The sequence below is a fragment of the Achroia grisella genome, unplaced genomic scaffold, assembly GCF_030625045.1.
Source record: "Achroia grisella isolate CSIRO2021 unplaced genomic scaffold, CSIRO_AGI_Agris_v1 utg460, whole genome shotgun sequence".
In the NCBI taxonomy this organism is placed as follows: domain Eukaryota; kingdom Metazoa; phylum Arthropoda; class Insecta; order Lepidoptera; family Pyralidae; genus Achroia; species Achroia grisella.
Window position 1 is genome coordinate 1,761,262 of NW_026712870.1, and position 25,394 is coordinate 1,786,655.

Sequence of the window (25,394 nt, forward strand, 5' to 3'; positions counted from 1 at the left end):
TGTGTCGTATACCCCGTGCTATATTTTTCGGTTTTGGGTAAACCCACCTTTCTTACTTGGTATAGATTTTATGTAAATTTATAACTATAGTAAAGTTTAGTAACATAAAGTAAAAACAACAAGATGATCGCTGTCGTAGACCCCTTGCAGTTTGTTATAGACTCCTGGGGGTCGATATAGACCACTTTGGTAATCACTGCTTTAGACCTTTGGTGTGGCAGAAATCAGTGGAGGCAAGCAGTGTAGTATGTGCGAAGGTTAGGGACATCTTGTTGTAGCAGATTGCACCACTTATGTCATCTTAAATTGGAATAAAATCCTCTTAAACGCTCATCTTAAATCTAAAGAAAATACTTAAAGATCATAGTGTTGTAATATTATTGGATTGCACAAAGACTGAATGCATAGCGATTTTTATTAGATTAGATTTGTTGATTATGGCATATGAATTATGGCCTCTTCCAAATGTGTATTTATTTAAAACTAGATGCACCCGCGTGGTGGCACTTCGTCCGCGTGGAATTTCACTTTATTTCCCTAAAATAAAAGATTTTTTCTATAATAAACGTAGCTTAAGTTACTCATTATTACATTACCTACCTGCCAAAAAAAGTCCCGTCAAAATCCAGTCATTTCAGAGATTAGTCGGAACAAACATACAGACAGACAAAAATTATTATTTTGGTGTATGTACCGTATTTATATTCATATGCATGTAGTAAAAAACGGTTATTTTAATATTACAAACAGACACTCCAATTTTATTTATATGTGTATAGATAACATTTATTCGAAAGTGTAAGACGGAAGTTAATTGTTCAGTCTTCTTGAGTCAGCGTTACGAATGATCGGTAGAAACAAAAGAATGTGATTAAGATATTATAGATTATTTATGTTTCTTAATATTTAACTGTATATGGTGTGGTGTGGGGTGTGGTGTGTGGTGTGTTGATACTGACAGCAGCTGCAGCCGCGGCGTGTGCAGGAAGGCATCCCGGGGCAGGCGCCGTAGCCTGTTCCTGGGCAGCAGCAGGTCGTGCAGCCGCGACAGCCCGCGCAGCGCGCCGCCGCCGAGCGTCCTCACTGCATTGTCTGATAGCTCCCTGACAGCCGCCACATCCGCCACATCCGCCACATCCGCCACACGCGTGATTCACGCAGGCCACAGCCAGAAAATGCAAAAATAAATACTACTTTATTAAGATTGTTTGTTGAAAACTCTTTGCACATTTTTATATATTTATTTCTCTATCAATTTTAAAAATATTTTATTTAGAATTGTTATAACGGTAGATTGTATATACGGTTGTAAGGCACAAGTGAGAATAATATTTTTATTGTCACTTTGTGCCTTACAACCGTTTGTAATCGTAACCGAAACTATCGGATATCCGATATAAAAAAATATCCGTAACCGAATCCGAAATAAAAGTTTCGGACAATATCGGATACGGGCGGAGCCTATTGAGACAAGTTATGAAACCATTTATAAGCTGTTTGTATTTTACTTGAAATTCCTCTAAAATTATTATCCGTAACCGAAATTATCCGAAACTAACGGATAATCCGAAATGATTTCATATCCGCATCCGTATCCATATCCGGTATAATAATCATTCCTATATCCGAATCTATCCGTATCCGAAATTTCATATCGATAACATATCTGGTATTTACCATTTTCTATCCATTGTTTGATTTATATCACACATACTGTCCACTCAATCTATCGCCTACATTTTGGTCCTTCATTGTAGAAAATATTTAATTTGAATAAAGCTAAAATAAAATTCGAATTGAATATTGAAACCGCACTCAAGTTAACCACGTACAGAGAGCAATCAAACATTATCTGTATAGATTTTCTACAGTGTGTAGTAACTATTTACATGTAGACTATTAGAATTGCAACGTTCGAACTTCACGAAGTGTACAGTAACTGGGTATAATAATATTATTATTGCTTGTGGGGACTGGTCTGTTCTGGTTGCGAACACTCATTAAATTTTTTGTTCTTTGCGATAGCATGTGGTGGCGGTGGTGGTGGTGGTGGTCACTCTATTCGTTCCAAATTTGATTTTTAATGGCTGTGTATTATTGTAAACATGTACAACATTTATTTGAAAAGAATACGAGCTGAGTTTCTTGTCAGTTCTTCTCATCTCGAAATCATTCCGAACTGACGGTAGATTTGATATATCATAAGCGTCTGTAATAGACCTACATGAATAAAGATATTTTGAATTTTGAATTTTTATGTAAGAATATCGGGAGAGATGTGAAAACAATGCACCGAGGTTTGGTCGGGTACTCTCCACACTGCGTGTCACCATGTACTCCAAGGCGTGTTCTTCCCTTTCTCTTCTCAATCCTGATAATGCATCTACCAAGAAGACATGATGCCTACGACTACCTTCAGGGAATTCATCCCCACAGGCTAAAACCTAAGCGGTCTCGGACAGTGCGGTTTCAGAGGAGCTTCCTCCCGCGTACACTTAGATTGTGGAATGAACTACCTGCCGAGGTTTTCTGTAGAGACTACAGTGTGAGGTTTTTCAAGAGTTTTCAGAAAGCAATCAGGTTTCATAAGGATCGGTAAAAAGCTGTTATTTCAGGCGTCTATAAGCTACGGTAACCGTTTGCCATCAGATGGGCCGTATGCTTGATTATTAACCACCATCGTAGTATAAACCTACAATGAAATGGTGACATTGAACTCCATGGAAATCAGGAATTATAATGACTTATGACATTCTTTTCGATCAAGGATTAAATGTCTTCGTATCGGAACCTCAAGAACGACGAAGAAGGTGCAGTTATGCCGCTTGCTCTAGTATGAGAATAAATTTTTCAGCGCTGTTTAGTAAACGAACTGCTCGGCTGCAGAAATAGAACCTCGTGGATCGATTCCCAGTGGCCATCACAAACGTGACTAACACAAACAATATCTTCATTCGAGACTACGATCGTATGAAACATCATACTAGTATAATGTATGCGAAACTGTCTGTCTATTTGTTACATTGTCATAAATAATTGTCTGAATAAAATTTGACGTGAGGGTAGTTTGAATTACACAGATAATTAAGGATACGGACACAGGCTATCATGTATATGGGACACAGTCACCTAGATACATAAAATAATAATTGCATTTAATAATGTCTAGTAAGACAAATTCAATATTGTCTACTAGGCACTGCTGTATCTAAACTGTGTCACCCCACCTTACATTTTCCTACTTTTATTTAGTATATAAGATCATTATTTCTATGTACACATTGTCAGTTTATCATCATCAGTAATATACATCGTCTCGACCAGCAACATCTTATTATTCACCCGCAACAGTGGTGACCCCGACGTGATCTGCCCGACGTGATCAAGACGAAACCTGGGAAAACGACGAGATCAAGCAAGAGATCTCTGGCTGACGGCATCCTGCGCACCGACGATTGCACATTTCCACCGGCTTCCCAGAAGCGGGTCTCACCGGTACGGAAATTCAAGAGGCACAAAAATCGTTGGCTACACTGCGCAACAAGGAACCCTGCCATACTACTGACCGCCATATAATACTGGCCAGCTGTTCAATCATCAAACGTTAACAATGGCTCGTTATGCCATTAACAGGAACAAACATGCCTAGCACACCGGGCATGTCTGCCACTAGCTGTATAGACATCGCTGCAATAACCGTCACAGAGCGGTTACCTGAGTTCTGGACAGACTCGCCACGTTTGTGGTTTGCACAATTTGAGGCAATAATCGCACCTCAAAAACAAGGCGACGAATATAAATATAATACAGTAATATCCAAACTGCCAAAAGAGGTCGTCCACCAAGTCAGCGATATACTTAAAATCCACCACCAGAGAATAAATACTCAGTCATTAAAGACAGATTGGTTGACTGTTATGAGGAGAGCGAACAGACGTTTCCACAAACTGCTCGCAGAAATGATACCTGGGAGATCAAAAACCGTCCCAGTTATTGAGGAAAATGAGAGAAGCTGGTTGCGGGAAAATTAATGAGGATACCATCCGACTATTATGGATGAAAGCTTCCTCCATCAGTCACAACCGTTTTAGCGGTTACTGAGCAATTGACGCTGGACAAATTAAGCGAAATGGCCGATCGCAAACATGAAAATATGCGATTTAATACAACAATACATTACTTATATATTATTATTTAACATAACAAAAGGATTTCCCGTATGCGCTCGAGCTCGTCCTCTTCCTCCAGATAAATATAAGGCTGCCAAAAAGGAATTTCAGGACATGATAGAAATTGGCATATGCAGACCATCAAGCAGTCCATGGGCTAGTCCACTGCACATGGTAAAAAAGAAAAATGGTGAATGGAGACCATGCGGTGATTACCGCGCATTGAATAATATTACCGTACCGGACCGATATCCACTTCCAAGGTTATTGGATTTCTCGTATATTGCTAGTGGAAAATCCATCTTCAGCAAAATCGACGTCCGGAAGGCTTATCATTCCATTCCCACTGCAGAGCCAGAGAAAACCGCTATTATAACTCCGTTTGGACTTTTCGAATTTACAAGAATGCCATTCGGTTTAAGAAACGCGGGTCAGACGTTCCAAAGATTTATGGATTCGCTATTCAGAGACTTAGACTTTATTTTTATATTTGTCGATGACATTCTGATAGCCAGCGAGAGCGAGAAGGAACATTACGAACATTTAGAAATTATTTTTACTCGTTTAAATGAAAATGGAATTACAATAAATATGAGCAAATGCGAGTTTTTCAAAAATGAGTTAGATTTTCTTGGTTATCATATAACGAGCCAAGGGATGAAACCGACACAAGAGAAACTAAAAGCAATCGACGATTACCCTAAACCCACGACAGTCAAAGATTTACGTCGTTATTTGGGTATGGTGAATTTTTATAGGCACCTAATTCCACACGCTGCCAAGCATCAAGCTCCGCTCAATGTATTTTTAAGAAATAGCAAGAAAAACGATAAAACAATTATCGTATGGAATACGGAAGCAGAACAAGCATTTCTACAATGTAAACAAGACATGCGTGACGTCACAACTATGACGTTTCCAGAGTCGAACGCAAGGATCGCATTGATGACTGACGCTAGCTTAAAATGTGTTGGCGCAGTTCTTCACCAAAAAATTAAAAACGAATGGAAGCCAATTTCATTTTTCTCCAAATCGTTAACAGAAGCTCAAACGAGATACTACCTAAAGGGAGTTATTGGGAATATATATGGCAATAAAACACTTCAGACGATTAATTGAAGGTCGTGTTTTCTCAATATACACCGACCATAAACCACTAACTCATGCTTTTGCGAAGAAACTTTCGGTGGACGAGTCACCTAGAAGGATCAGATACTTGGATTTCATATCACAATTCAGTACAGATATACAGCATGTAAGCGGACACGATAACACGGTTGCCGATGCATTATCACATTGTTTAAGTCATCGAAACAATATCACTTCCAACCGTTATCGACTTATCCGACTTAGAAAAAAGTCAACAGAATGACATTGAGTTACAACAACTCAAAAAGAATAAATCATTACGTATGTCATTAATTCAAGTACCAAATACAAATAAAAAAATATATTGTGACATTTCCACTGAAATAGTACGTCCTTACTTGCCGCCAGATTTCAGAAAAACTATTTTCGAAAGTTACCACAATCTTAGTCATCCTGGTAAAAAAACTACAAGAAAATTAATTGGCAATAATTATATATGGACAAACATGAATACAGATATAAATAAATTGTGTGAATCATGTTTACAATGTCAGAAATCGAAAGTGCATAGACATACAAATTCACCGCTTGGTAAATATTTGCCTGCTACGCGTTTTTCACATGTAAACATTGATATCGTAGGACCATTACCTACTTCGCAAAATAAACGATATATTATCACTATAATCGACAGATGCACTTCATGGCCTGAATCATGTGGTGGCTTTTCCAGTTGCAGATATAACTGCAGAAACTGTTGCAAGAGTTGTCTACGAGGGATGGATTTGCCGCTTTGGATGTCCAGACTACATCACCTCTGACCAAGGACGACAATTCGAGTCCGACGTTTTCAGAGGACTTGCCTCTCTCTCCGTACTACACCGTACCATCCACAATCTAATGCAAAAGTGGAAAGATTACACAGAACAATGAAAACAGCATTAGAAGCCAGAGCCAACACAAGAAATTGGACAAAAGAATTGCCATCAGTTCTATTCGGACTACGCTCAAGTTATCGACAAGATACTGGTTGCTGCGCCGCCGAACTGGTATATGGCACTACTATCAAGTTACCGGCAAATTTTTTCTATGATGAGCCGAAAATCACGTATGCTGACTTCATAAAAGATATTAAAAATAATATTAGCCGAGTTGCAGCCATCCCACAGAGAGAGAGTACAAATAAAAACATTTTTGTACATCCTCGTTTAATGGATTGCTCACACGTCTTCCTGAGATGTGACAGATTACGTCCAACGTTGACACCACCATACGAAGGACCATTTTTTGTTGTCAAACGCAAAGGAAAAGTATTCACAATCAAGCGTGACGAAAAAGAAACAAATGTGTCAATAGATAGACTCAAGCCAGCATTCATAATAAACAACGAAGCAATTGCTGGCTTCGTAACGGACACCGCTCGTCAAAGACAGCCGACCTTTGAAAGTGACACGTTATGGACGCACATCTTATCCTACAGTGAGATTTAATTTGTAAAAAAAAAAAAAAAAAATATTTTATTAATTTATATTGTTCATAATTAACTTTTATAATTTTTTTGTGTATAATATATATATTTTTTTCTCTCAAGGGGGGAATATCTATGGGACACAGTCACCTAGATACATAAAATAATAATTGCATTTAATAATGTCTAGTAAGACAAATTCAATATTGTCTACTATGCACTGCTGTATCTAAACTGTGTCTGTCTGTTTGTTACATTTTCCTACTTTTATTTAGTATATAAATCATTATTTCTATGTACACATTGTCAGTTTATCATCATCAGTAATATACATCGTCTCGACCAGCAACATCTTATTATTCACCCGCAACAATGTACATAAAACAGAAGCCGCAATCACGTAACGTCTAAAGAATAGATCAGTGTTTTTCTATTTCGCGACCCACAGATTCTTTCAGGCGACGACCCCCTCTTTGGGTCGCGACTCATAGATTGAGAAACACTGGTTTAGATAATGTAAATAGGTGTAAAGTGTAGGTGTGGTGCATACTCACAGTACTCTCAGTTCTGTGCAGTTGTGCAGGTCGGGCACGTGCTCCAGCTGGTTCGCCTTCAGGTCCCTGCACACACACACACACACACAATAATCAATACTACTCAGACCACAAATATTTGCTCAAAGTGTATTTTCAAAAAGTCTCGTCCTGAGAAACTGTCTCACTAATTGACTCATTTCATCGATGCGGAGCTAGACCCGATCTATTGAGAATGGATTATCTGAATAGCTGCAGGTCAAGGAGAAATAACGACTCTATATGTTTACTTTGTTAGTAGTAGTTTAGAACTTAATGTGCTATCGTTGTCAACGATCTCTTATACAACAAAATTAATACAATTATTGTGCATCTATACATATAAATAAAATTGAAATGTCTGTTTGTAATATTGAAATAACCATTTTTTACTACATGAATATTAATGAGGTACATACACCAAAATAACATTTCTTACAATTTTTGTCTCTCTGTCTGTCTGTCTGTTTGTTCCGGCTAATCTCTAAAATGGCTAGACCGATTTTGACGGGACTTTTTTGGCAGGTAGCTGATGTAATAAGGAGTAACTTAAGCTATTATTTATTTAAAAAAATAAAGTCGTGTGTACAGCTAGTGAGTAATAAAATAGAATAAAAAAAATTGCACAATGCTACATAATAAATTATTTTTTTATAATTGTAAATAGCGTATTTCATTTGTTTAATGTAGTTATAATTTTGATTCCACAAAAGGGCATAATATGACTACATATTTCTAGTGCTTATACGAGTATTAAAGTGGATTACATAACGTGTAAGTATATATATATGTTCAATATACTACCAAACATTAAAAATGTATATTAAAAGATTGGATCTTCTTACGCTGTAGTGTACAATTTCAGTATCTATTAACTTTACTATAAATCAGCGCATTACAAATTGAAAAGCTTTGATGTGCCGAGCAGACCGCTCGAGTGGAAAACCTGTTCAGTGACACAAGTGGGTTAAGATTCTCACTGTGGAATAATAAAAAAGCAATTTATTCCGAGTGGCGAAAAGCCGACAAATTGGTGCGATAATGCGGGCGGCGTTTGTTGGGCGGTCGGCGGGCGGTCGGCGGGCGGCGGCGCGGCGGGCGGGCGGCGATTAGCGTCCGCCGCACTCGATTTATGCAAATCGAATACCGATGCGGGCTAAACTCGGGATTATATCACGGGACCAGGGATGGTAGGGAGCTCCGTAACCGTAACCGAAACTATCGGATATCCGATATAAAAAACATTCGTAACCGTAACCGAATCAGAAATAAAAGTTTCGGATAATATCGCATAGGGACGGAGCCTAATTGAGAAATAGAAATATCAAATAATATTTATTCAAACAAAATTCTACTGCTTATTCGGAATGCAGACTAATCACAAGAATGAACAAGAGACACGTTATGTAACTATTTTATTAGCTATTTATATTTTACTTTTGAAATTCCTTATAAAATTTATATCCGTAACAGAAATTATTCGAACGTAAGGCATCCGTATCCATATCCGGTATAATAAGCATTCCTATATCCGAAATGTAATATCCATAACAGCCCGTGACGGGACCTTGACTCGGCCGGCACGCTCCACCGCCGCCGCGCCGCCGCACCCGCGCCGCTCAACCGACGCTACGTCCCTTTATGGGTGTCATAAAGCTTAATATTTAAATTTTGGAAGTGAATTTATTACATCTGAATGGACTCTGCGGGATTGTCTTTTATTTTATGTTACACTAGCTCCTTGTCCCGGCTTCGCACGGATGTACATGTATTATACATATAAATCTTGCTCTTGAATCACTCTATCTATTAAAAAAAACCGCTTCAAAATCCGTTGCGTAATTTTAAAGATTTAAGCATATATAGGGACAGCGACAGCGACTTTATTTTATACCAGCTACTCGCCCCGCCTTCGCACGTGTGTACATGTATTATATATATAAACCTTTCTCTAGAATTACTCTATCGATTAAAAAAACTGCTTCAAAATCCATTGCGTAGTTTTCAAGATTTAAGCATATATAGGGACAGACAGCGACAGCGACTTTATTTTATACTATGTAATAAAGTAACTAAATAACCTTGTTTTAAATCTGAAATAATCTGCTAAAGAATCGAGTAAGATAAATTATGTATGAAAATGCACAAGTGACGTAAGTGTTTTTAAGTGTACAATAGCACCAGTGTGTCTTATCAACATATTTATACAGATTTCTCTGTTCAGGATATGTGTCATTTCTTCTTAACCCAGTTTATAAACTCGTGTATGAGATTCTCAACAATGGAATTTATAAAATGACATGCATGTCTGTGTGTGAAGGGTGGCTGTACCGCCAGTATAACGTAATTGCAAATTCTTCAAATTCAACTCAACGAAGTCCTTGATCTGCTTGTGTTTGTATTTATTTACATAATAATTTATATACGAGATGATATCATCCAAGAATTTCATATTTCAAACGTTCACTACCGACCTGATCCATATCGGATCCGTTCATCTGGACATCACTCATGAGCTGTACCCGGGAGTTCGTTCGCGTGCAATTTAACTTTATTTTTCTAAAAGAAAAGTGCCTAAGTTACTCCTTATTACATCAGCTACCTGCAAATAAAAGTCCCGTCAAAATCAGTCTGGACTCTGAGAAAAGATTCTGAAATGGCTGGCCCGATTTTGACGGGATTTTTATTTGCAGGTAGCTGGTGTAATAAGGTTTATGATTGAACTATTTTTTTATATAAGCTTTAGTAATATTATTAAATATTATCTTTTTGTTTGGTACTTTACGAGTCGACCATAAAATTCTTTATAAGGGTAGTATTTAAGATGAAAAGTGAATTCACTGCTTCTTATGCCAATCTATCTATATTGTGTTCCGGACATAAGGATCTAGTGAATATAATATTTAAATGTTTAACCTTTAGAAATTGAAATTTAACGCGGGTGTTTAATAAGTAAGTTTAATGGAGACTTTCTAGCATAGCATGTATGCAATTTACTAGGAATTTAATATGATGGTTTCCAGGGGGAACCGTGTGGAGGTCAACCTGACGTGGTATATTGCTAGCAATGGGGTTATTAGGACACATTACTAACAATCCCCTTAACATTAAGGAGGGGTTATGCAAGAGTTAGCGGAGGTATTTGTTCAAGTGGTACTGACAGGGCGCGCAGCTGCGGCACGTGGTTGCAGAGATCGTGGGGTAGGTGTGTGAGGCGAGCGCGGTCGGCACGCAGCGTGCGCACGCGCCACGACCCGTTGAGAGACGGCAGCTCGCGCAGACTGCGGGACTCCGACAGCACGCTGCAACAAAATGGAACGTCAACACACACAACACAAACCAGTACAGGTTAATGAATGTTTATTCATCAACAGTCACTTCCAGGAAGGTCTTTAATGCCGATTAGTGGAAGCTAGCAGATGTTAGGGTTATTGTATTGTATCGATATTGTAGAAAAATCACTGTATTATCTTTATAGTATCGTCCATACAAAAATAAGCGATATCTAGTACTACATATAGTAGTTATATTATGTGCAAGTCAGTAGGAATCGGTTAACACTTCATATATATTAACAGAGTGGCCATTTCAGTCGTATATAAATACATAAAATTATATGCTACAATTTACAAAGTTTTCAATCAGTAAATGGAAAGTTTTTATAATAAAATTAATATATAATGATTTTTTATTATAAACAATTACATACTGGATTCGATTTATAATTTATTTAGTTCCCATAATATATGTAACTATTTAATTTGACTAATTATTAATAATTAAATATTGTCATTCACAAGTACCTCGAACCAAAGTTAGTGGTGTTGAAAATGACGTTTGTTATAATATCTCGGTGTAGGACACGGGAGGAGATCAATTCAGTTGATGATATCAGCACCTCGCAATTAACAACAGCGTACAACAACAATAGTAACTATTACAAACACAAGTAGCTGCACACGTCGCTATGGAGTTTCATTAAAGGTTTACTTATAACGACTTCGATGTCTTAGCTGCAGCTGCTGACAGCTGCTGACAGCTGCTGACAGCTGCTGACAGCTGCTGACAGCTGCTGACAGCTGCTGACAGCTGCTGACAGCTGCTGACAGCTGCTGACAGATGCTGACAGCTGCTGACAGCTGCTGACAGCTGCTGACAGCTGCTGACAGCTGCTGACAGCTGCTGACAGCTGCTGACAGATGCTGACAGATGCTGGCAGCTGCTGGCAGCTTGTCTACCATTCTTTTTATAAACTTTGTATTTTTGATATCTATTTTTATGTCTATTTTGACTAGTTGTTGTTACTTTTCGCTGTGAACTCTATCGGGGAATATACACGTTTATGACAATTATTAAAGATTTATATTAATAGTTGTGTTCCAGCTCCAATCACAGCTGTCTCATATGAGTGGGAGAAATTTATTAGGCACATTGATTTTACAAGAAAAACTGTAATCCATCACATTTAAAATAAGTAATTATGGTGCTAAGTAACAGTTGATATGTAACGTGCAACTGAATCAGATCGAGAATAAATTATATTTGCTACTGTATATTCCACTGAATATCTCCATCAGAATTGCAACGGTAGCAAACACTATACCACAGTCATAATAATAATAATAATAATAATTTCAGGACAATTCCCACAGCGCCACTAGACCTAAGTTAAGCTAGTTAAAGCTTGTGTTATGGGTACTAGATAACTGATACATATACATAGATACTTTTTTTTTGTAAATACATACATATTATACATAGAAAACACCCAGACAGATACAAACAATCATACTCATGAATACAAAAATACACCACAGTTATACTAGTCAATAATGTGTTGTTTAACAGGTATATTGTTATCTTTCTTTTTATCTGTAACAAGAGACAGGTTGGACAGGGTGGACAGCATTCCTCCGAGAATGATACTCCGGTGAGAGTACGATGTAATTGATTAGGTAACCAATACAATCAGAATCAACTTGATTCGACCGTTTCTAATCCAGTAATTGAAATTAATTTATCGGTATTGTCATTATTTAACGAATGTTACATTGCATATTTCATTACTGTGGGGCTTTAAGTCCACATCATCATCATCATCATCATCATCATCTGCTTCTTCCTTATCCCATTTATTTGTGGTCGGCGTAATATGTTTTTCTCTTCCATTCATCCCTGTTCGCAGTCATCGCGTTATTTACCTCCTTTCTTACCATATCATCTTTCACACAGTCCATCCATCTCTTTTTCGGCCTTCCTCTTTAAGTCCACAGTTCTGTGATAATGATATTAGTTGATATATTGATTGATTGATTGATTGATTGATTGATTGATTGATTGATGAGGGGTTTTTGCTAAATAAAACCGCCTCGGTTGAATGCTACTCGAATATTGATTTTATTGCTAAAAGAACAAAGTGCAATTAACAATATACGAAGTAATATTAGACAATACTTGTGCTCGTGTAAAAGTATTGAAAATATTTAAAACTAGCTTTTGCCTGCGGCTTCGCTTGCGTTAATTTATCCCCTTAGGGGTGGAATTTATCAAAATCCTTTCTTAGGGGATACCTACGTCATAGTAGGTTTATGCATGCAAAGTCTCAGCCCGATCGGTTTAAAATTGACAAAGTTTCATACAAACTTACATCCCCTATTTTATCCGTTTGGGGGTAGAATTAATCAAAATCCTTTCTTAGCAGATGCCTACGTCATAACATCTACCTGCATGCCAAATTTCAGCCCGATCCGTCCAGTGGTTTGGGCTGTGCGTTGATAGATCAGTATGTCAGTCAGTCAGTCACGTTTGAGTTATATATATTTAGATTATTACTAGCTGCCTCAGCAAACGTTGTTTTGCCATATAAATTAAAATCGCTATTAAAACATAGGGGTTGGTGATAGACAACCCTTGTCTAGGGTATGAAAAATATATAGTAGCCGATTCTCAGACCTACTGAATATGCACATTAAATTTCATAGAGCCACATCGGAGGAGTGTGGTAACTAACATTGTGACACGAGAGTTTTATATATAAGATAACAATGACAATGAAAAGAAACAAATAACAGTGGTACTTTACTGGACTTGTATAATAGAAACATTATAGATTATCAATAGACACGGGAATCCTAGTGGTAAATTCAGTTTTAACAGATTTTAATCATAAATATTTTTTTAGGTACAAATATATATAATTATCATATGTATCATATATATATAATTTACTAATATTGCATTTGTATGTATATTTTCTTGAGTAAGTATCACAAAACATGTTCCATCCTGTGGGAGTGTACGTACTCGTATATACTATACTCGAATACTGGCCGGTCGACTCCATTCTCCCTTATGAACGAGATTTACTTTCCGTTATTTTTGGGTCAAACTTACAAAGTTCCGGCTCGTCAGTCGCTCGAGGGAATTATGTTCCGTTACAAGGCCGGCCCGGTCCATCGGCGACCGTATTCGCATAGCACTGTAAACATTCATAAGGAAACTGTCCGCCGGCTTATTGGACCAAATTAAAGAAATAAAACGTGACGCACTTCATTCCATTTGTTACAGGAAAATGTACGTTCGTTCAACTTACAGAACGTTACAGAACTGTACTGAAAGTTGAAAAGTAGGTAACAATGTCTTTGGATTTTTTACGGTTATTGTAAACAATATGGATTTGGATATTTGGTTACATAAATATACAGTAAAACTTATCATCTGCTTCTTCTTTATCCCGTTTATTTTAAGGATGTCTGATAGCGATAACACCGCCTTTTGTAAAACATTTATTTTCATTGTATTGTACTTACTGTCCTATGTTTATGTATGCACAACAAAGAGTTATTAATTATTATTATTTGTGGTCGGCGTAATGTTAATGTTTTTCAAATCCATTCATCTCTGTTCGCAGTCATCTCGTTATTTACCTTTCTTACCATCTTTCACACAGTTCATCCATTTCTTTTTCCGTCCTCCTCTGCTCTTATAACATGTAAAGGGAAATTAATATCTTGATTGGAATCACATTCTGAACTTTTGAATAACAAGAAAACTCTTGAATTTCAAATCATTTTTCTCTACATTTTAACATGACGGCCTCGGTGGTCTAGTGGTATAGCACACCGTCTTGCTTCCGATGGTCGGGGGTTCGATTCCTCGTACGTCACAAACATTTGTATTCATGAGTACGATTGTTCTGGATCTGGGTGTTTCTTTATATAATATATATTTACGAAAAAAATCTATAAATTTGTATTAGTTATCTAGTACCCATAACACAAGCTTTAGTTAGCTTAACTTGGGTCAAGATGGCTCAGTGTGAATTTTTTTGAGATTGTTATAACATTTGGAGTTCAAGTATGATATATTATAATTATTGTACTATAAAGTGAGGAAATTGTTCTCATATGATAACTGTATGTAATTTTAATTCATCGATAGATGTGATTGTTCATTACGGCAGCAGATTGCCATGATAATCGTGACTAAACCTTCACTTCACAAGCCCAACATTACGTTTTTATAAATCTACCTGAAAAAAGATTTAAAAGTCATATAAAACACTTTCTTTGTAAAAAAGCTTACTATAAAATTGAAGAGTTCTTTAACGATAATAATGTTTTTATAGAAAAACTTAAAATTTATAGAGCTGATAATATTATCTGATTGCACTAAGAATGAGTGCGTAGCGGTTTCTATGTTGATTATCGCATGCCTCTTTCTTAAAAAAATCTATTCAAAAGAGCAACACACAAGTTTCTTACTCATTCTTCTCTTGATCGTAAAGAGATCGAAAACATCGTGGAAGTAGTTTAAAAAGACTAAAATAGTTTCACAATGTTACAAGTGCACGTGGGCAACGTAATGTGTTGATCAACGTTGTTACACGGTACCTACCTACCGCTCGTACCTACTCTCAAGTGTTTGCACAAATAAGTGGTCAGGTTCCAGCGCTCCGGGCGCCGTCCGCGGTCGCTGTTTCGCCAAAACGAACTGTGACTGGTAGTGGTAGATACGACGGCCAGTGGCCACTGTGAAGTTAGTTTTACTAGTTAAGTTGTTCTCCTGCGTAATGGTGTGTCCGGACCCGATGTTGTGTGAATATGACTTCATATCGTTGATTAAATAGAAAAATGACATTTTCCAAAATTATAAGCTAGAATTGCCTCCTTCTATATAAGTCAATTTGTACGAGCTAGCATCGTACATTATTTCGCAACATTAACATTTTATTTTACATTTCACATTTCATTAAAATCAATTCGCACTCGGTCATCAAGGACGCGGCGCGTACTCATTACAATCATTAATCAGTTATATTTTAAGTTTCAATATACAGTTTTAATCAAGTTTCTATCAGTATCATTTATCAGAATCTTTATAGTTTCGGTACAACCCGAACACAATTAAATTAACCACGCCGTCTTAATCATTATCTAAATACTTTTAAAATGATATACAATACTTCTGTGTAAATAAAAACTTTAAAGGGAAATCTAATTTAAATAAATTTAAAAACTTTAAATGAATGTCTATAAGACAAAACAAAGAGGTACATTTTGAATAGTGTCATTTTTCTATTTAACCGACGATATCTGAGAGTGTGGAGAGTTGTAGGTCGTCGGAGTGGTTCGCGTAGCCGGACGATCGACCCCGTGCCGGGCGCCGGGCGCCGGACGACCGGATGACCCGATGCCACTTAACTTTCGTGATCTTTGGCGCAGCGAGGACGTTTTTTATGTCTCACTTTATGACATGTCGGCGTGTCAACGGTTTTGCACTTGTAGCACAAATGAAATTTATGTCAGAAAAGGACGCGGCTAGGTTTTACAACACCCGAGGCGGCGGACTTACTACTTACGTTTATAACTAAAAATAATGTTACTAACAACAGCGTGGGAGTGTGTAACACTGTTTATATGTTTCCCGGCATGCTGTGTTCAGATTTGAAGTGATAACTATGTGAATACATGTTCCATCTCAATCCTCAGCAGAGATAACGCACGAGGAGTGTAGTTAACGACGTAATGTATTTTGACGTCCATACGTTGTTCATGACCTCTCCGATCGATCCCCCGTCCAATTCAAAAATTCGATATTACGACGGCCTGAGCCGAGGTTCGAACCCCAAGCGGTGCCCTCAGACTAATGTCGTATCCGTCAGGCGGGAGTTGGCCTTTAGCCGCTCCATAAGTCCTTCAGTGTATTTGGAGTGCCTTCTGCACTCGCCCCCTATCGTCCGGTGAAACTAAAGGCCAGCTGTTGCATTAGAGTAGTCCGAAAAAAAACGTTGTTCATGTAAAGTTAACAAGATATTATTTGTAATTTCAGAATTATTTTTTTATCAGCTTTCTATTCTAAGTATTGAGGCGTACTTTGTATATCAAGGCACAGAACAAGAACTGTGATTTGGTTTTTGTGCATGTTAAGTGCACGATACATAGGTACCAGCAGTACAGTGTACTTAATTAGAAATTAAACTTCACAAGATGGTAGAAGTATCATTAGTATATTAAATATAATCATAATTAAGAAATATACATAGACGAAGTCACAAAACAAATGTTAGCGTAACAAATAGGCAGTGTAGTTTCAGAGATCGTAAATAGAAAGGACAAACTGAACAGACGCACTCGTAAACTAACATTCGATAATAAAACGGAGGCGAGCACCAAAACTAATTATGTTATTTACAAAGTGATGGAGCACCTGCTACCCCGTCCCTGGATGAGGTACCTTAGATGGCTTCATTCATGTTTTTGGTAGAACTTCGTATATCAAGTTGTTGAGGATTGACTATATTCAAATTCAAAATATCTTTATTCATGTAGATCTATTACAGACTCTTATGATATATCAAATCTACCATCAGTTCGGAATGATTTCGAGATGAGAACTGACAAGAAACTCAGCTCAGTATTCTTTTCGAATAAATATAAATTATAACTTGAATTGGGTTAGATACACGGAAATGAGTTTTGACTGCAAACTTTGCGTCGCCTTTGCAGATGAATGCTGGCAAATTGATTTCGTAAAAACAATACAGTGGCCATGTGAATTAGAAATTAATGAAAGTGGTAGTTGAAAATTAATTAAATAACTAATAGATTTCGGTTGTCGGTACAGTTCTTATTAGAGATGAAACGGATATCCGGTAACTATCCGGTATCCGGCCTACCCGGTGACCTTAGTATTATCCGGCCGAATAGTAAAAAATATCTGGGTATAAAAAATACTTTTTTAAGTAATTATTTGCTTTATTTAGTTAGTCTTAGTATTACTTAAGGAATAAAATTAGTTTTAGTTTTAAATTTTTAATCACTCAATAGTAAATGACTGTTATAGAAATAAAATGTATTTATTAGTTAGATAAGCCGGCTGTTCGGTATCCGGCCGAATATCCGGTATCCGGTATCCGGCCAAACTGCTATCCGTTTATCTCTAGTTCTTATAGCAATTTTTTATGAAAAAATGCACTGTAAAGATTCTTTTATACTGCAGTATACTTAATTAGATACAAGTGATACCTATCGGGTATATTGGAAAAAGTTTGGCGTGCTGAGCTTGTTATAGTTACGTAACACGTGTTGTAAGTTGCAACAAATTTAAAATATCTTTATTCATGTAGGTAAATTTGCTGGTCTATAATTTCCATACAAAAATACATAAATTTTGTATGGAAATAATTCCTAAAATATTATATTTACTGTAGAGAAATTGTATGATAAATAGATCGTCGTAAATATTTACGGTAAACAAATTCAAATTCATAATATCTTTATTCATGTAGGTCTATTACAGACTCTTATGGTATATCAAATCTACCGTCAGTTCGGAATGATTTCGAGATGAACTGACAAGAAACTCAGCTCGTATTCTTTTAAAATGTTGCACATGTTTCCAATAATACAGATTCATTTTTAATTTCAAGAAAATAGAGTGACCAACCGGTTACTCTATGCTACTAAGTAGAGTGAGCAACCGATGCTTGTACTGGACAGACAGTAAACAGTAGAGGGTACCACTGTACGGTTTGTATTTGTTAGTAAGGTCAATATGACGTTCTGTGAAGTGTCAGTGTGTTCTTTTTAAAGATAGTTGTAGTGAACAGAACATTAATTATATCTTAAAAACGATACAACTGATTGTTTAGGTTTAATGTGCATCACAGCTCCAAAAACGAATAAAATTTATATTAGTAATAATAATATCAGGACAATTCACACAGTGTCATCTAGACACAAGTTAAGCTAGCTAAAGCTATAATTGATACAAATAGATAACTTGTTTTTGTAAATACATACATATTAGAAATAGAAAATAACCAGACTGATACAAAGAATCATACTGATGAATACAAATGTTTGTGCTGTGTGAGGAATCGAACCCGCGGCTATAGGAAGTAAGGCGGTGTGTGTATCCACTAGACTGCCGAGGCCTTTAATTTAGTAATAATAAAACAATAAAGTGGTATTCTTCTTGAAATTAATTTAAGAAATTAATTACCGATTTGAAAGTAATATCAACTCCAATTAAAATTTAATTTACGTATCCAGTTTTTCTCGGCTGAAATTGCTTTCTGAAGTAGCAGTATGCAAATAAATTACTTATCTCACGAATCTACTGTAGACCGAGATGAGAGCACAAAGATGTTTTGATTAATTTGTCGAATATCAATCAATCAAGATACTAAAGCGTCCTTAATCATGCGTGTAGTGACGACAAGTGGTTGCTCCAGATCATCTATCAAAGTATGGTAGTTTTTATGAAGCCTGCAGACGGCCAACAGCTTGATCAAGCACATGTTATATTTGCCATTCAAGTCTAAATTTGCCTGGTTTTTTTTTGTTCATAAAGGCAAAATATCCGTGTTTGATGAAGCTCTTGACCGTATAAAGACATAAGTAATAAAATTATAAATGCAAAATATTTGAATTTCCCTCCACTATTAGTGCAAAAATATTCCGTGCGGAATTTGTTGCGCTAGTAGTATTGGATTATTACGCATTTTATTTTGTACGTTACACTTCTCTTTAGAGTATTATGTTCCTTGCTCCAGATGAATATAATTACGGGTGTAAGATTATAGCCTTGGGTCATGTCATACGTTACGTTGATAGTGTCATTCTGCGACAATACACTGTCAGTCTTCAGTCAATCACGCTGTCAGTATATCTGTCGTGAATAAGGTCGGTAGTTGGGAGTTGTTGGTTTTGAGTTACTTGACCACGAGCTGTTGAAGTGACGTTTGTTATATTTTAATTTCACAGTTTAAGTCAAAAGTCTTTGTGTTTCGCATTTATATTCCGAATGCGGAAGGAAGAAAAGTATTTATTATTATATCAGCTGTTTAACTAAAAACTTGCGTGCTGCTCCTTCGAATATTGTCCAACTTAACATTTTTTCATTTTGTATGAGAATACAAACTGCCAAATAGCAAAAATCACAAAATTATAAAATAGTTAAGTATATATTTCAGGCAGCCACCACGACGCCACCTGTTTAAAGATTTAAGTGAGTATTATTATTAACTAATATATTACATATACGAGTAGTTTGTTACTCTTTCACGCAAAAACTACTGATTTTATTTTAATGAAACTTTACAGTAATATAGCGTATACATCAGAATAACATATAGGCTATTTTCACGCGTGTGAATCCGCGGGTACAGCGAGAATAATAACAAAGAAATAACATAAAAGAGACAGTGGTTGCGACACGTTATCTCAGGACGTGCTGTGCTGTACTGACAACATAATTAGCGAAACTATTTCCTTGAAGTCAAGGTATTCTCTGGAAGGTAAGCATTACATAAACGTACGACTTTAACCCCAGTGTTGTGCAGTTTGTGGTAAACACAACATACTTTGTTTTCCTTACGGTAGCCGGCTTCAAAGCCTAAGTCGTCATCATTTATTAGTGCTCCTTATGCTACGTTTACATTCAGCCGCTTCCCCTGCCATTCGCCGGAAATATTGCCGGCGACAACTGAGCGAGAGGGCTGAATGTAAAAACACGCTGCCACTCGCGCTGCCAGTCCTTTGACTCGCGCACGAAAAACCGACAATCGAGGGTGCGTCGGGCAGCGCGAGTGGCAGCGCCAATGGCATGGGAAGTGTTTCCACTCGTGTTTACACTCTCGCGCTGTTCACTTCCCTGCCCACTCGGGCTGAGTGTAAATTGGACATTACATATGTAGGGGGTAGGCAGGGCGACCTAGTATATTTATCGATACACCTATATATTTTCAATGTTAGGTATCTAATCAAAGTTGGTGGTTATTGAAATGCAAACAATGGTCTTATCTACCTGTAGGCTTAGCAACACTGCAAATGACGTCGAGGGTTTCACATTGTTAACAACTGTAGATTAAGTGTTCAATACAAGGGTACATCAAGTAACTATATGGTATTATTGGTACTTTCTAGTACTGAAGGACAAGTCAGCATTTTAAATTGACACACGGTATTCTGGTAATTATCAGATGAGATCTCGCCATCTTTCAAAAAATGAAGTTAATGTTATTGGAGACCGGTTAAAAAAATATCAAAATATCTTTATTCATGTAGGTATATTACAGACTCTTATGATATGTCAAATCTACCGTCAGTTGGGAATGATTTCCAGATGAGAAGAACTGACAAGAAACAATTCATATTCTTTTCAAAAAAATGTTTTAAAATAATACAGATTCATTTTAAATTTGAGATAATAAAGTGACATAACTAGCGAGACGCCAAGGCTTCTTACGCGTGTATTAGTTTACATTTTTTTTAATTTTACGACATTTCTGTTCTATAATGTTTCACGTATTATACATATCTTCCTCTTGAAATCACTCTATCTATTGCTGAAAATTGTATTAACATCTGTTGCGTAATTTATAAGATTTAAACATACAGACAGCCGTGGCGATTTTGTTTTATACTATGTAAAGATGTGAATGATCATCACAGAGTGCGGAGCTGCCACAAGTAGCAAGTGTAGTACTTACAGGGTAGTGAGGTAGGGGAGGTGCTCGAGGGCGCGGTGGTGGAGCCTGGACAGCGGGTTGGCGCGCAGCTCGAGCCGCGCCAGTCGCCTGCACGGCTGCAGCGTGCCCTCCTCCACAGACTCCACACGGTTGCTCGCCACAGACCTACAACAAGACACAACAAATTATACAATTTTTATTTTTTTGGGTTTGGGCTGTTATCAGTTGCTAAGACCTGTAACACTGCGACCTGTATAGATCTGTAGTGCTCGTTACCGAATATTATATTCAAAGACTAGCTACTCACACCGGCTTCGCTCGGGTGTATATGTATTATATATATAAACCTTCCGCTTGAATCACTCTATCTATTTAAAAAAAAACGATTTAACATCCATTGTGTAGTTTTAAAGATTTAAGCATACAAAGCGACAGACAACGACAACGACTTTGTTTTATACTATGTATGTAATGATACGTTATATTAAAAGTTCGCTACACTACGGGTCTAGCCGTGAGAGACAAGAATTGAAGAATATTCTTAGGAGCGATGGTTTTATCTCCTCAGGATATAGTGTAATTTCCAAAGGACATATTTCGTTTATCTATGAGAGGGCTACAGCCACATAGGATGTGTAGTGGCGTTTCTTCTTCTGCAAACTATACTAACATGCAGTTGTTTTTAAAACCATTCTGTTAGAAATTTCAATCTTAAAAGTTTGTTTAGTGTCGGCGACGTGCCTGGTGCTGTGACTACTACTCTTTGCTCCAACACGGTAACTTTATATGTTTTGGTTTAAAGACTGAGATACGGAGTGAAATTACAAGATACGTAGGCACGACATCGGCTCTCAGGACTGGAAACATTACTACGGCCATATCAGTGAATTCAGGAACGTCTTTAGACAACAATTACCACTTTCCATGAAATTGGTTCTGGAGGGTATACTAGTCCATTCTAAAAATGTAAAAGTACATTTTGACAAGTTCATAGAGTCAACTCTTCCAGTTCGTGGTATCGTTACTTACAGGTCTTCCAGCAGTGGGAGGTGCTGCACGGCCACTGGCACCACGGTCAGCAGGTTTTCTTCTAGCCGTCTACATGTAACAAATGTTAAGTTATTAAAAAATATATTTGCAAGTAAAGTCGTGTTACCCACAGACAGCCTCGGTAGTCTAGGGATTCGCTCACTACCTTTCGTTGGGTTCGATTCCTCGCACGTTGTAAATATTTGTATTCTAGAGTATGATAGTTTGCATCGGTCTGGATGTTTTCTATGTATGTTAAGTATGTATTTAAAAAAAAATTGTTTCTCTGTAAAAGTATATCAGTTATCTAGTACCCATAACAAGCTCTGCATAGCTTGGGATTAGATGGCGATGGGTGAGTTGGTCACCCAGCGCCATCTAATCCCACATGTATGATAATTACAAATATGTTATAGGAAAAAAAAACAAATAAAACTCATACTGTGCAAGCTAAACGCGACAGGAGCCCTGCCCTACACTTGACCTTGTTCAGTTGATATAAACAATAACAATACCAATATAGGTACAGCTCAAACGAAAGCAGTTTGATCCGTACTACAAAGTTTGGCCGATCGCTCCTAAAATAAAGATATATATATTCTACGATTTATTAAAATCTGTCAGGCGTTTAGCCATTACCCTCTTTTCTTCTGCAGTCACAATAAAGGAACCGACTATTCACATAACACGAGTGTATACTCGTATTGTACTCTCATATATTAAAACTAATAGCTACGGATAGAGTTGCCAACTTTTAATAATAAAAATAGAGTATATCTGATTTAAAAGGAGGTAAATAAAGAGTACAGACTTCCAAAAAAGAGTATCTTCTATTTTATACTAGCTACTGGCCCCGGCTTCGCACGGGTGTACATGTATTATATATATAAACCCTCCTCTAGAATCACTCTATCTATTAAAGAAACTGTTTCAAAATCCGTCGCGTAGTTTTAAAGATTTAAGCATACATAGGGACAGACAGCGACAACGACTTTGTTTTATACTTGTAATAATGATTTTTAAATAATTGGTGTTTTTTAATCGGTATTGTTTAGTGCTTTTCCAGCACATACATATCATATAACAATATGATTTTTGCCATTGCCACTTGTATAGTAAACATTGTGTAAAAAAGAGTGAGTCTGGAGCGGGATCACGACCACTATTTTATTGTAAATCAGAATAGTAGTAATAAATAAATATGTATATTTCCCAAAAGGGCTCACAACGAAGAGATACAACAATCAAAAGTGACATACAGAAACAGACATCAAAAGTACAACGTTTATAAAAAGAACTAGCTTTTGCTCGCCATTTCGCTCGCGTTAAGAAGTCTTATTATTAATTAGGTATAGTATTTGCGGCTTATTAGTATTTTTTAATTTTTTACACACGCTAAACAAAAGTAATTGTTTAGCGTGTGTAAAAAATTAGGGCCTAAGAAACTTGTTGGGGATGAATTTATTAAAATCCTATTTAAGCAAACGTCTTCATCATAGTAGCTCCAATCTTTAATTTCAGTTCAATCAGTCGAATATTTATGAAGATTTATACAAACTTTCATCCCTTATATTATCCCCTTGGGGGTAGAATTAATCAAAATCCTTTCTTAGGGGATGCCTACGTCATAGTAGCTTTATGGCATGCAAAGTCTCAGCTCGATCGGTTTAAAATTGACAAAGTTTCATACAAACTTTCATCCCCTATTTTACCTCCTTGGGGGTAGAACTAATCAAAATCCTTTCTTAGCGGATGCCTACGTCATAACACCTACCTGCATACCAAATTTCAGCCCGATCCGACCAGTGGTATGGGCTGTGCGTTGATAGATCACTATGTCAGTCAGTCCTTTGAGTTATATATATGTAGTATTTATACATATATTTATTATAGACTATATAGAAGCTGCCAGCTAAGACATCGAAGTCGTTATAAGTAAACCTTTAATGTAACTCTATAGCGACGTGTACAGCCACTTGTGTTTGTAATAGTTACTATTGTTGTTGTACGCTGTTGTTAATTGCGAGGTGCTGATATCATCAACTGAATTGATCTCCTCCCGTGTCCTAGACCGAGATATTATAACAAACGTCATTTTCAACACCACTAACTTTGGTTCGAGGTACTTGTGAATGACAATATTTAATTATTAATAGTTAGTCAAATTAAACAGTTACATATAATATTGACGACCTCGGTGGTCCAGCGGTCTAGTACACCGCTTTACGACCGATGGTCGCGGGTTCGATTCCTCGCACGGCACAAACATTTGTATTCATGAGTATGATTGTTTGTATCGGTCTGGGTGTTTTCTATATATAATATGTATGTATTTACAAAAAAAAATATCTATGTATTTGTATCAGTTATCTAGTACCCATAACACAAGCTTTAGCTAGCTTAACTTGGGACTAGATGGCGCTGTGTGAATTGTCCTAAGATTATTATTATTATTATTATTATTATTATATAATATTATGAGAACTAAATAAATTATAGCTTACTCTATTAATGTTATAGATTATACAGTACGCATACACAATATAGAGTAGATTACTCTATTTAAGAGTACGGTTGGCAACCCCAGATACGGAGGCCAAGCAAGTTTATACAATAAAGTATTGTTTGAATTTTCGTGCGAGTTGCCACTTTGGCAGCTAATGGACATTTGCAGAAACTTAGTGAATAAACTCTCGAAAGCGAATGTAAGTTAGAAATATGAAGAAACAGCTAAGTTACCAACCGACCCGGGAGGTGGATGGCCGGACTCGGAGAGATGAAACTACTCATCAACTACTGTATACGTATAGTTTGACGACCTCGGTTGTTTAGCAGTTTATTACACCGCTTTACTTGAGATTGTAGTGGGTTCGAATCCTCGCAGGATGCAAACATTTGTATTCACGAGTATGATTGTTTGAATCGGTTTAGGTATTTTCTATGTATATTATGTACGTATTAAAAAATGTCTTTGTATCTAAGTATTCTTGTTCACCTTGCACTTGAAAATCAGTGGATGATGATAGGAAGAATTAGGTTGGATAGTCTATCTATATCTATAGGGGGGACCGCGTGGAGGTCAACCTGACGTG

At 36.9% G+C, this 25,394-nt stretch overlaps 1 protein-coding gene across 1 annotated transcript in view; it reads right to left on the bottom strand.

Moving 5' to 3' along the window:
* Positions 1-25,394, bottom strand: part of LOC131845207 (follicle-stimulating hormone receptor) — a 43,201-nt gene that overhangs the window by 9,262 nt on the left and 8,545 nt on the right. Inside the window, exons 3-7 of the mRNA XM_059194248.1 lie at positions 22,303-22,371; positions 21,295-21,438; positions 10,460-10,600; positions 7,281-7,346; positions 960-1,103 (exon numbers count right to left, since the gene is read on the bottom strand). Coding sequence (XP_059050231.1) covers positions 960-1,103; positions 7,281-7,346; positions 10,460-10,600; positions 21,295-21,438; positions 22,303-22,371 — 564 coding nt within the window. The remainder of the gene's footprint in view (positions 1-959; positions 1,104-7,280; positions 7,347-10,459; positions 10,601-21,294; positions 21,439-22,302; positions 22,372-25,394) is intronic.